General features: G+C 63.3%; 1 protein-coding gene and 1 long non-coding RNA gene across 4 annotated transcripts; one reads left to right on the plus strand and one right to left on the minus strand.

Moving 5' to 3' along the window:
• The first annotated feature begins 6 nt into the window (after positions 1 to 6).
• LOC121026718 (thrombospondin-3) lies at positions 7 to 10,027 on the plus strand. Of its 3 annotated transcripts, none has more exons than XM_040469502.1 (23): positions 7 to 101; positions 1,143 to 1,349; positions 1,901 to 2,157; positions 2,258 to 2,360; positions 3,175 to 3,201; positions 3,382 to 3,464; positions 3,562 to 3,613; positions 3,739 to 3,887; positions 4,160 to 4,300; positions 4,706 to 4,783; positions 5,147 to 5,299; positions 5,518 to 5,628; positions 5,727 to 5,834; positions 6,092 to 6,251; positions 6,505 to 6,623; positions 6,739 to 6,791; positions 7,108 to 7,301; positions 7,420 to 7,598; positions 7,732 to 7,780; positions 7,951 to 8,147; positions 8,386 to 8,558; positions 9,486 to 9,625; positions 9,720 to 10,027. In XM_040469502.1, exons 1-23 carry the CDS (start codon positions 23 to 25, stop codon positions 9,776 to 9,778), a joined length of 2,871 nt encoding a protein of 956 aa, XP_040325436.1. In that variant the 5' UTR covers positions 7 to 22; the 3' UTR covers positions 9,779 to 10,027. The 3 variants fall into 3 exon arrangements, with proteins under 3 accessions (XP_040325436.1, XP_040325439.1, XP_040325438.1); XM_040469505.1 differs by lacking the exon at positions 7 to 101 and adding an exon at positions 185 to 699; XM_040469504.1 differs by lacking the exon at positions 7 to 101 and adding an exon at positions 840 to 1,014.
• On the minus strand, positions 616 to 1,233 carry LOC121026719 (uncharacterized). The gene is made up of 2 exons (XR_005788426.1): positions 1,121 to 1,233; positions 616 to 949 (listed from the first exon to the last, which is right to left on the minus strand). It is a non-coding gene; the product is annotated as an uncharacterized LOC121026719 (long non-coding RNA).
• Positions 10,028 to 10,962: the final 935 nt, after the last annotated feature.

Raw genomic sequence — 10,962 nt, forward strand, 5'->3', positions numbered from 1 at the left:
GGTAGTGAGCCAGCTGAGCGGCATGGAGACGCAGGAACTTCGGGGGGCCCTGGCTCTTCTTCTCCTCTGCACTTTCGCATGTGCCAGTCAGGACCTGCAGGGTAAGCCCGTCTCCATCCTCTTAGACCCCTTCTCTGCCTCCTCTCCTTTGGCCCCCAGCCTAGTAGCAGGAAACATGTGGGCAAGGGGAGAGTCCTGAAATTGAGCCGGATGGAAGATTGATGAAATCATGGCCATGGGGGTAGGAGTGAACAGCAGAGGGTACTGGGTGAGTGGGAAGTGGCCAAGGTCAGCACGAGGCCAGGGCAGAGGACTCAGGAGCTGGATGCTAGGGCTGCCTGGCTGGGTTGGTGTCTGAGCATCCACAGGCATTCCAGGCTCTGGGAGAGCAGTGCAAAGGTGGGCTTCTTCACCCACCCCCCCCACCCCCAGCCAGGGCTCCTGGCTGCCCTGGGACGTGGGGGGTGGGGTGGGGACCCAGAGGTCTGGGCTCTCCCGGAGGTCTGGCTGTGGGATGGGCCTGTGGGTGTGGGAGAGGTAGCTGGAGCAGATGACACAGGCACAGATTCATTGCTGGCTGGAAGGGAAACCACAGATTGGCCAGGACACAGGAGGCACAGGAGCCCGGTCCTACATTCCCGAGGGGGAGAGGCAGACAGGAGGGTTGGAGCCCTCAGTGGGCAGCTCTTCTCATCCAAAGTGAGTGTGCTGAGCCCCCAGGATGGGAGGAGGGGCATCTGGGTGTGGAAGCAGCCAAACGCAGCAGCATAAAGAGAAACTGCTTTTCCAGTTCTGTGCTGTGGGCACCAGGTGCTACTTCTGCCTGGGATCAGCACGGTGGCTCCCTTGCGCCACCTGGTGGGGGCATCTCAAGGTTGCCGGGCGCCGTTTCTGTATTTGCAAGAGAGCCTCGGGCCCGCGGGCTCCCAGACCCGGTGGGGAGGCACTACTGAGGGCAAAAGGAAGGCACGATGCCCTGTCTTCCCAGAGCAGCAAAGCTTGAGTTTCAAGAAGGTGACTAATACTGCCTGGTGGCGGGCGTGGAGGTAGTGATGAAGGGTGCTCCACCCCCGAGGGCTCGGGGGAAGGGCAGGCCTTAGCATTTGATCCCTTCACTGACCTTGATGACCCTTGCCTGCCAGTGATTGACCTGCTGACTGTGGGCGAGTCTCGGCAGATGACCGCTGTGGCAGAGAAGATCCGGACCGCCCTGCTCACTGCTGGGGACATCTACCTCTTGTCCACCTTCCGCCTGCCCCCCAAACAGGGTGGTGTCCTCTTTGGCCTCTACTCTCGGCAGGACAACACACGATGGCTGGAGGCCTCCGTTGTGGGCAAAATCAACAAAGGTGACTGCTGGGCATCTCCTTTCCTGCAGTGGTGCCCCTTGAGCACTTTCTCTCATCCCCACCCCTGCATCCCTCTTAATTCTCCTGGGGCCCCATGGACCCATCAGGCTGTGCTCAGGCACCGGGGGTGGGGGGGCGCACCTGGTTCGGGGTGCTTGGAGGTGCCTCAGAAGGCCAGGTACCCAAACAGTAGAGTGAGGCCTAATGTTTGTATGGAGCGGATGTTGCACTTGGGGAGGGGAGGCCTGTCTCTGTGTCCTAGCAAGGGTGTAAAAGCAGTCCAGCAGATCCCTGGCACGATTCAGTGGGTGCAAAACCAGCTGCCACCCTAGCAGGGGACAGAGCGATCTGATGCCACTGAAGAGTAAGAAAGTCTTGGTCTTTGAACCCGTTTGAAAAGCACGTATCGTGTGCACCTGCCGTGTATGAGGTGTCGGGAGACGTTAGCTGAATGAGGACAATAGGTGTGTTACTCGGAAGAGTGGATGCGAGGCTCGGCTGGGAGGCAGGGGATAGGGGACAGTCCCCTACTGACCTCCCCTCCTGGGCAGTGCTGGTGCGGTACCAGCGGGAGGACGGCAAGGTCCACGCGGTGAACCTGCAGCAGGCGGGCCTGGCCGACGGGCGCACGCACACGGCTCTCCTGCGACTCCGAGGTCCCTCCCGACCCAGCCTCGCCCTGCAGCTCTACGTGGACTGCAAACTGGGTGACCAGCACGCCGGGCTCCCAGGGCTGGCCCCCATTCCTCCAGCGGAGGTGGATGGGCTGGAGATTAGGACCGGACAGAAGGCTTATTTGAGGATGCAGGTGAGCGGGAAGGGAGGCCCCGGTGTTTCTGCGGAAACGGTTTGCCCCCGTGGGAGGAGTTAGCGGGTCCTCCCACCCTGCTCTGCTCCTGTCCCCCCAGGGCTTTGTGGAGTCTATGAAAATGATTCTGGGCGGGTCCATGGCCCGGGTGGGAGCCCTGAGTGAGTGTCCGTTCCAGGGGGACGAGTCCATCCACAGAGCAGGTAACACGCAGACTTCCGTTAGCTGACCTTCCGGACCCCAGGTCACATCCTGTGGTCTTTATTGACTTTCGTCTCCTCGATTTCCCCCTTAACACTCATTCCTGGGCTTCTGACCCTCTTATCCCAATCTCCTCCGCCTCTGGGTCTGTGATCCCCAGATAACACGGCCATCCCAGGAAGTGTGGGTCACAAAACTCTCCAGGTTCAGGCCACCACCACTCCCCCCCCTCCCCAACCAGGGTGGCTGGGGAAGGAAAGCAGCCGTCCAGGGGAAGACCGGAGCTCCGTGTGAGGGCTGGGAAAGTGAACTGCTTGGTCTCAGTGGCTAAGAGAAGGGTCTTGGGTCTTACAGTGGCGGCTGTCACCCATCAGCAGTTGCTCTGAGCATCGTCCATCTGCCTGGTCTCCTTGACAGGGATATTCAAAGGTTCTTGCTTAAATAAAACGCCCACTTCTCGCAGATCGGTCCAAAAAAGGACTGTGGAAGCAGGAGCTCGGCGGGGGAGGGGCGTGTGGAAATGGAGTGGATTGGGGCCCTGGCCCTGCTCTGGGTCGCCTCTCACTCGGATCCCTTCTGCCCCTGCCAGGCCAGGACCGGAGGTGTGGGCTTTGACGGTCTGTGAGGCAGCCCTTCGCAGAGTCTCTCGCCCGGTGGGAGAGCTGGTGCTGCCCGCCCGTCACCTCTGCCCTCCTGCCATCCACCTGCCTGTCCTTATTCTAAGGCTCCTCCAGGCCTTTGTTCCTGTCCCTCTTTTCCTTCCTCCTCCTGGCCCTCTTCACGACTCCGCCCTTGACTGTGTTTTCTCCTCTCCAGTGACCAACGCGCTCCATTCCATCCTGGGTGAGTGGGCCACGAGGAGGTGGGAGGGGCCAGGGGCTGTGGCCCGCCACCTCTTCGGCCAGGACAGGGTGGGACTTGAAAGGCGGGTGGGCAGTAGCGGCGGGAATTGGCTTCTGACCCTAAAGAGGGACCAGGGTGGTGGCCCGGCTCTGAGCCTCTCTGCACCCTGGGCTCTGACAGGGGAGCAGACCAAGGCGCTGGTCACCCAGCTCACCCTCTTCAACCAGATCCTGGTGGAGCTGCGGGATGACATCCGAGACCAGGTCTGAGCGCACCCGCACCAGGGAGGTGGTGCTGCTGGGGGAGGGGGGGAGCTGCCAGGAGCCGACTGCCCCCCCCCCCCGCCCTTCTGTCTGCTAGGTGAAGGAAATGTCCCTGATCCGAAACACCATCATGGAGTGTCAGGTGTGCGGTGAGTGGGGAGCGGGGCGGGCGCCAGGCGACCCCGTGCCCCCGGCCCCGCGGTGGCGGTCCCCCCCACCTCTGCGGGGCCGGAGTGGCCGCCTCCGGGTGGCTCTGACCTCGCCTGCCCCCCAGGCTTCCACGAGCAGCGTTCGCACTGCAGCCCCAACCCCTGCTTCCGCGGCGTGGACTGCATGGAGGTGTACGAGTACCCCGGCTACCGCTGCGGGCCCTGCCCCCCCGGCCTGCAGGGAAATGGCACCCACTGCAGCGACATCAATGAGGTGGGGGCGGCCAGCTTGAAGGGGCACCGGCACTTGGGGTGAGGGAGGTGGGAGAGGCCCAAGGAGGTGGGGTACCTGTTGGTCGGAAGCACGAGAGCCTGGGCTTTCTTTGGGACACCGGGAGACCGGAAAGGAAGCAAGACGGGAGGGGACAAAGTCTGTGGCCAAGACCGGAGGGCCATTGGGCGGCGCAGGGCAGTCTGGGCCTAGCCGGGAGGGGCCCCGGGGGGCCCACAGGCAGAGGCGCCCGACCATCGTCCTCCGTTCCCCAGTGTGCCCACGCGGACCCTTGTTTTCCTGGCGTCAGCTGCATCAACACCATGCCCGGCTTCCGCTGTGAGGCCTGTCCCCAGGGCTACAAAGGCACGCGGGTGTCCGGTGTGGGTATTGACTACGCCCGCGCCAGCAAACAGGTCAGGTCGGGTAGAATGTGTAGACGAGGGGCACCTGGGTGGCTAAGTTGGTTAAGCGTCCGACTTTGGCTCGGGGCGTGATCTCATGGTCCGTGGGTTCGCGTCGGGCTCTGTGCTGACATCCTGGAGCCTGCTTTGGATTCTGTGTCTCCGTCTCTCTCTGTTCCTCACCAGCTAACACTCTGTGTCTCTCTCTCTCTCTCAAAAATATGTAACCGTTAAAAAAATTTTTTTTAACTGAAAAAAAAAAAGAACGCATAGACGAGGTCGTGGCCTTGCCGGGGCCTGGTCGGCTGTCCGGGTCGAACATGGGTCCTTGCGCTAACAGCGGTTTGGGGTCTGGGCTTCGTGTCAGTGTCCATGGGCAGGGGCGCGAGGAGATCCGTCATCGATCTGTCCCGTCAGGTCTGCCAGGACATCGACGAATGCAGTGACGGTAACAACGGTGGCTGCGACCCCAACTCCATCTGCACCAACACTGTGGTAAGCCGAGCGGCCCAACCGCGCCTGTAGCGGTGGGACAGTGCGCCTACACGCGTGAGCACACCCACACCCCACGTCCTACTTCCTGCTTCCTTCCCTGGGGCACCACACGCACACGTTCCCCGCACCGGTTTGGAAGCCGGGTCCTGCTTCTCACCGTGACTGGCGAGCCCGGCTTTTCCGAGCGTCAGTCTATTCACCTGAAAAACAGGGCCGGCAGACACCTCGAAAGGTTGTCAGGGGAACCCGAGGAAGTGACCGATGCGTGGCCTCGAGCAGGAGCAGGGAGTGAGGTCCCGCACCGCCGGCTGGGGCACCTGGCAGCCTGACCTCCTTCCTGAGTCACCGCTTCCCTCCTCTCAGGGTTCCTTCAAGTGTGGTCCCTGTCGCCTGGGCTTCGTGGGCAACCAGAGCCAGGGCTGCGTCCCCGCCCGCACCTGCCACAGCCCAGCCCACAGCCCCTGCCACGTCCACGCGCACTGTCTCTTTGAACGCAACGGGGCCGTGTCCTGCTCGGTGAGCTAGGCCTGGGGCTTGGAAGGAAAAGGGAGAATCTGGAGAGGGGTAGGGCTGGTGACCCTGCTTAGGGCCTGGGTGGGGCCTGAGCAGGGGAGGGAGGTGGTCCCGGGCGCAGGTGCCGGTTGGTGAGAATAGAGGCCGAAGCAGGGAAAAGGGTGGGGCACGAGGAGATGGCGGGGACCCTCATTCCTACCCGCCCCGCCCCACTGCCCCAGTGTAACGTGGGCTGGGCCGGGAACGGGAACGTGTGTGGGACCGACACGGACATCGACGGCTACCCGGACCAGGCCCTGCCCTGCATGGACAACAACAAACATTGCAAGCAGGTGTGGGGCGGGTGGGCGGGCAGTGGGGGGGGGGGGGGGGCAGGCACCCTGGCTGGGGCAGGCCACAACCCATCCGGCCTCTCTCTCCTGCTCTTTAGGACAATTGCCTTTTGACCCCCAACTCTGGCCAGGAAGATGCTGATAACGATGGCGTGGGGGACCAGTGCGACGATGATGCCGACGGCGATGGGATCAAGAATGTCGAGGTGCCTCCTAGCCGTCCCACCCCTTCCAGTTCCTCTGCTCCCCATCTTGCCCTGCCCCATGACCCTGCCCCCCGTTGGCCCCTGGCAGCTCTACAGGAAGGGCCCCAGGACTGTTGGTGGGGGGGGGGGGCACACGCCCTGTGCCAGGGCAAGATGGTCACGTGGAGGCCGGGCTAGCCGGCTGTCAGGATGGGGTCAAGGGTGTGGGGGTGAGGAGGCCGCGGGGAGGAGGCCTGACCCTTCTTCTCCCAACCCAGGACAACTGCCGGCTCTTCCCCAACAAGGACCAGCAAAACTCAGATACAGATTCATTCGGGGATGCCTGTGACAACTGCCCCAACGTTCCCAACAATGACCAGAAGGACACGGATGGCAATGGGGAAGGAGACGCCTGTGACAACGACGTGGACGGGGACGGTGCAGGACGGGGCTGAGGGGGGTGGGGGGCCTGTAAGAATTTGGATGCAGGTGGGCACAAGGGGCAGCCAGGAAGTCTGAGACTGGCGTGGGGCAGGGGTCAATGGGAATGTGAGGAAGGGGGGCGGGGGGCGCAGGCAGGGGTCTTGAGCAGCTTTTCTCTGAGCGGGAGGTGAGCTCTGGGCTCTCACCAACGCAGAAGAGGATGTGACGTGTCCTAGTGACGGCTCTGTGCTATCCCCGTGTCTTATAGGTATCCCCAACGGACTGGACAATTGCCCTAAAGTCCCCAACCCCCTGCAGACAGACAGGGATGAGGACGGGGTGGGAGATGCGTGTGACAGCTGCCCTGAAATGAGCAATCCCACTCAGGTACGGCGGTGCGGGGTAGGGGGCCGGAGGGTGGAGCCCCAGCCCTTCAGATAGGAAGTGGGCCAGCCATCCTCCAGTTACCAACAGATGCTGAGAACCGGCCCCTCTCCCGCAGACAGACGCAGACAGCGACCTGGTGGGGGATGTCTGTGACACCAACGAGGACAGGTAGGGTTGGCAGAGAGCTAGATGGTCATACAGGGCCTCCTCTCCTCTCCTCTAGCACATACTCAGTTTCCTCCGTGGTTTAGCCTTGACTGTCCACCACTGTCGAGCAGGAGGTCTGCCCTCCACCCCTGCTGTGGGACTTTACCTCACCTGGCTGACGGCAGGGGGTGTGGCCGAATGGAGGGCACACCCCAGTCCCCACCCCGAAGAGAGGGGGCTGTGGGGCCGAATGGAGGGTACATCCCAGACCTCGCGCCGAAGAGCGGGGATGGATGTGGTACTTTTAGAGCCTTTATCTGGTGCCTGTTCTGGGCAGCGACGGGGACGGACATCAGGACACCAAGGACAACTGCCCACAGCTGCCAAACAGCTCCCAGCTGGACTCCGACAACGACGGCCTTGGAGATGAGTGTGACGGGGACGATGACAACGACGGGATCCCAGATTATGTGCCTCCTGGTCCCGACAACTGTCGCCTGGTTCCCAATCCCAATCAGAAGGACTCAGATGGTAAGGCTGGGGCCCCGCAGAAGGTTGGCCCGGTGTGGGCCCTGCCCAGGGAGGGGTGGCAGCGCGGCCTCGGGGCCACGGCCAGGCCTTCCCAAGCGCCTGGCCTCACCCTGCGCAGGCAATGGCGTTGGTGACGTGTGTGAGGATGACTTTGACAATGATGCGGTGGTTGACCCCCTGGACGTGTGTCCCGAAAGTGCGGAGGTGACCCTCACGGATTTTCGGGCCTATCAGACGGTTGTCCTGGATCCTGAGGGTGATGCCCAGATTGACCCAAACTGGGTGGTGCTCAACCAGGTACTAGGGCACCGGGTTGGGCAGGTGCTGTCAGACCAGACTGCCAGGTGGGGGCTGGCAGGGGCCGGGGGGGGGGGGGCAGTGGGAGGTCAGAGTACTGGATCAGGGCTTCCTTCCTTCCTGCCACGACCAGGGCATGGAAATCGTTCAGACCATGAACAGTGACCCCGGCCTGGCCGTTGGTATGTAAGGGACACCCAGCTCAATAAGTTCCAAATGGAGAAATCCCACAGGGGCGGACGGTGGGGGGCTGAGCTGGCCACATGTACAGCTGGCGTCCCATCCCACCCCTGGCCCACAGTGGGCCACCGGTAGCTCTGCCGGCTCTGACCTTGACCCCGCCCACCCCCAGGATACACAGCCTTCAACGGTGTGGACTTCGAAGGCACCTTCCACGTGAACACGGTCACAGATGACGACTACGCAGGCTTTCTCTTCAGCTATCAGGACAGCGGCCGCTTCTACGTGGTCATGTGGAAGCAGACGGAGCAGACGTATTGGCAGGCCACCCCTTTCCGGGCGGTGGCTCAGCCCGGGCTGCAGCTCAAGGTCTTGCAACTGCCCAGACCCGCCACCTCCTTGGGCCCTTCCCCAGACTCCCCACCCCCCACGTGAGTGGGAACCCTCTTTCCCAGGTATCTGGCCTGGAGGTTGGCTCCCGGGGTCAGGGGGTGGGGGGCCCTCCAGATCCTTCTCCCGCCCGCCTTGACTTCCTCTGCCACCGGCACTTACCAGCCTGTGGTTCGGGGCCTGTGGCTAACGCACTGTCCTCACCGATACCCTCCAGGCAGTGACATCCGTGTCTGGCCCAGGTGAACATCTCCGGAATGCCCTGTGGCATACTGGCCACACCCCCGACCAGGTGCGACTGCTGTGGACTGACCCCCGGAACGTGGGCTGGCGGGACAAGACCTCCTACCGCTGGCAGCTACTGCACCGGCCTCAAGTCGGCTACATTCGGTGAGGGGAGCGCTGAGCCCTCCTGCCGGACCCCAGGCCCCGCCTTTCCTTCGCCTTTAGCCAGACCCACCGGACTGCCCCTCCACTGCCTCCTCGGGCCCGGTGCCCTGGGCCAGGACTGGGCCGCTGCTCTCTCTTCCCTCTCACCACAGACGTACCGCCTCAGCCCCGCTCTCCTCGTCCTCAGGCAGCCGGGGCTCTGGTGCAGGCGCTGCGGAAGGAAGACCTGTAGGCAGCGTTGGGCGGGTCCTTCCTCTTCCGTGCTCCGTTTTCCCCTCCGTGAAATGGGGCGATCTTGGGAGCCTCTAAGCCGCAGGCCAGTCTGTGGAGAGGCCCATCACCTCCAGCCCCTTCCGTGCTCCATGCCAGAAGCTGCCCCATCAAAGTGTCTGACCTGGAAGGGGCCGTCATTTGCAGAGGAGTAAACTGAGGCCCAGATGGCACATCTCTTAGTAGCGGAGCTAAGGCTTCTGGGTTCAGTGCCGTGTGCACAACTGCGCATCTCCTCGTCGGTGGGGATGACAGGGAAGGGACAGCCAATGGCAAGAGCCCAGGGTCCCGGGACGCGGGTTGGTTCCCCTTTAAGGTGCCTGGGGCTGCAGGGTGCCAGGGCAGGGGATGAGGGAGGGTGGACTAGAGCCTGGGAAGCGGGTGACTTCACCCCCCAGCCCATTGTGCTCATTGTCATGACAACCCAATCCTCGCTTGGAATGCGGCTGGTGCTTTGAGATGCAAAGGGGGCGGACAAAGAGGCAGGGGCCCCAGGCCTGAGAAAAGCACCCCCCGTCCCTCCCCTTTCCTTCCTCCCTCTCCCTCCTTCCGTTCTCTCTCAGGCCCGGTGAGCTCGAGGGGGGTTGGGGATGAGCAGGGCCCGGGCTTGATGGCCCAGTTGCCCATCGGACCAACGGACACCCCTCTCCCGGACAGGGTGAAGCTCTATGAGGGCCCTCAGCTGGTGGCAGACTCCGGGGTGATCATTGACACGGCCATGCGAGGGGGGCGCCTTGGCGTATTCTGCTTCTCCCAAGAAAACATCATTTGGTCCAATCTCCAGTATCGATGCAATGGTGAGGCTGAAGACGTGGATCAGCCTGACCTTCCGACCCTTGTCCCTCCTGGGAGGGTCCCATCCTCTGACCCTAGTGACTCCTCCCTCCTCAGACACCGTGCCCGAGGACTTCGAGCCATTCCGGAGGCAGCTGCTCCAGGGAAGAGCGTGAAGAGGCGGCCGCCGGATTCAGAATCCTGGTCTTTGCCCCTTTGGCCTTGGGGTCCGTCCTGGAGACCCTCGGGTCTAATCTGCAGCCGCTCAGCCAAACACAGACCCTCCTCCGGCACCCACAGGAGTTCAGTCCCAGAGGGGTGGTGACCCCACTGTTCAGGAGATGGGAAGTTTTCAGGGGGTATTTCTCAGGCACTAACCCCAGGAAAGAGAACACATTGCCATAAAGTTCCAGTGGTTTTCCACACTAGTTGGTGTTGCTTATTTTAGGGATTTTCCGGGGTAGTGTGGGGAGCAGGAGGGAGGCCGAGGGGTGAGGAGGAGGGCCGGTAGGATGAGAGTTAGAGATCTAGGGGAGGTTGGGGGCCTGGTGGAGCAAGAACGGTGCTGGACTGAGGTAGGTGAAGGATGGGGGGCTGGTCCGAAAATGGCTTAGGTGCTCCCAGCCCCACTTACTCACGGTGGCTGCGGCGACACTCCAGTGGATCTGAGGTGGTCCGGGTCGACAGCCAGGAGGGCTGGAGCCGGCCCGCTCGGGGTGAGGGGGGGCCGGGGGGCCGGAGGGGCCGGAGGCCGGGACGAGTGCAATATTGGCGGGGCAAAGAACAACACTGCACCGCGTCCCGTCCCTCCCGCCCGCCCGGGGCCCGGGACCCCGCTCCGCACCGCTTGCAGCCGGACCAGCCCCAGAACCGGGGTCGCGCCGGGGAGTTTGGTCCGCTTCGGAAGCCAGAGACTCGGCGCCCGGACGAGGGGGAGGGGATGGCCGGGGGAGGGGGGCGCGGGGAGGCAGAAGGGGAGACCGCGGTGGCCCGGAAAGCCGCTTTCCGACACCCAGCCGTTGCGCGCGCTTGCTCTTTAAATACTCGGAGTGCGCGGCGCGGAGCCGTCGCCGTGGCGACGCGTGTCCCAGCAACCGGACTGAATGGCTGTTGCCTGGCAACGCCGGGGCAGCAGTTTTGGGACCGCCCACCTAGATGCTCGCGCCTTCTCGGGCGGCCGGGCGGGGGGCTGCCGCGCCCCTCGGGCCTCCGCGCGTAGCCGCGGCCCCGCTTCCTTGCACCCCGCCGCCCCGAGGGGTTGTGAAAGCTCCTTTTCCAGTCTGTACCCGCGGCGACTGGGAGCGGTTTTCCTAATGGGGGCGTAGCTGGGGGGGAGGGGGGAGGTAACCTCTGGGGGGGG

The sequence above is a fragment of the Herpailurus yagouaroundi genome, unplaced genomic scaffold, assembly GCF_014898765.1.
Source record: "Herpailurus yagouaroundi ecotype Mexico unplaced genomic scaffold, PumYag 152149, whole genome shotgun sequence".
Lineage (NCBI taxonomy): Eukaryota > Metazoa > Chordata > Mammalia > Carnivora > Felidae > Herpailurus > Herpailurus yagouaroundi.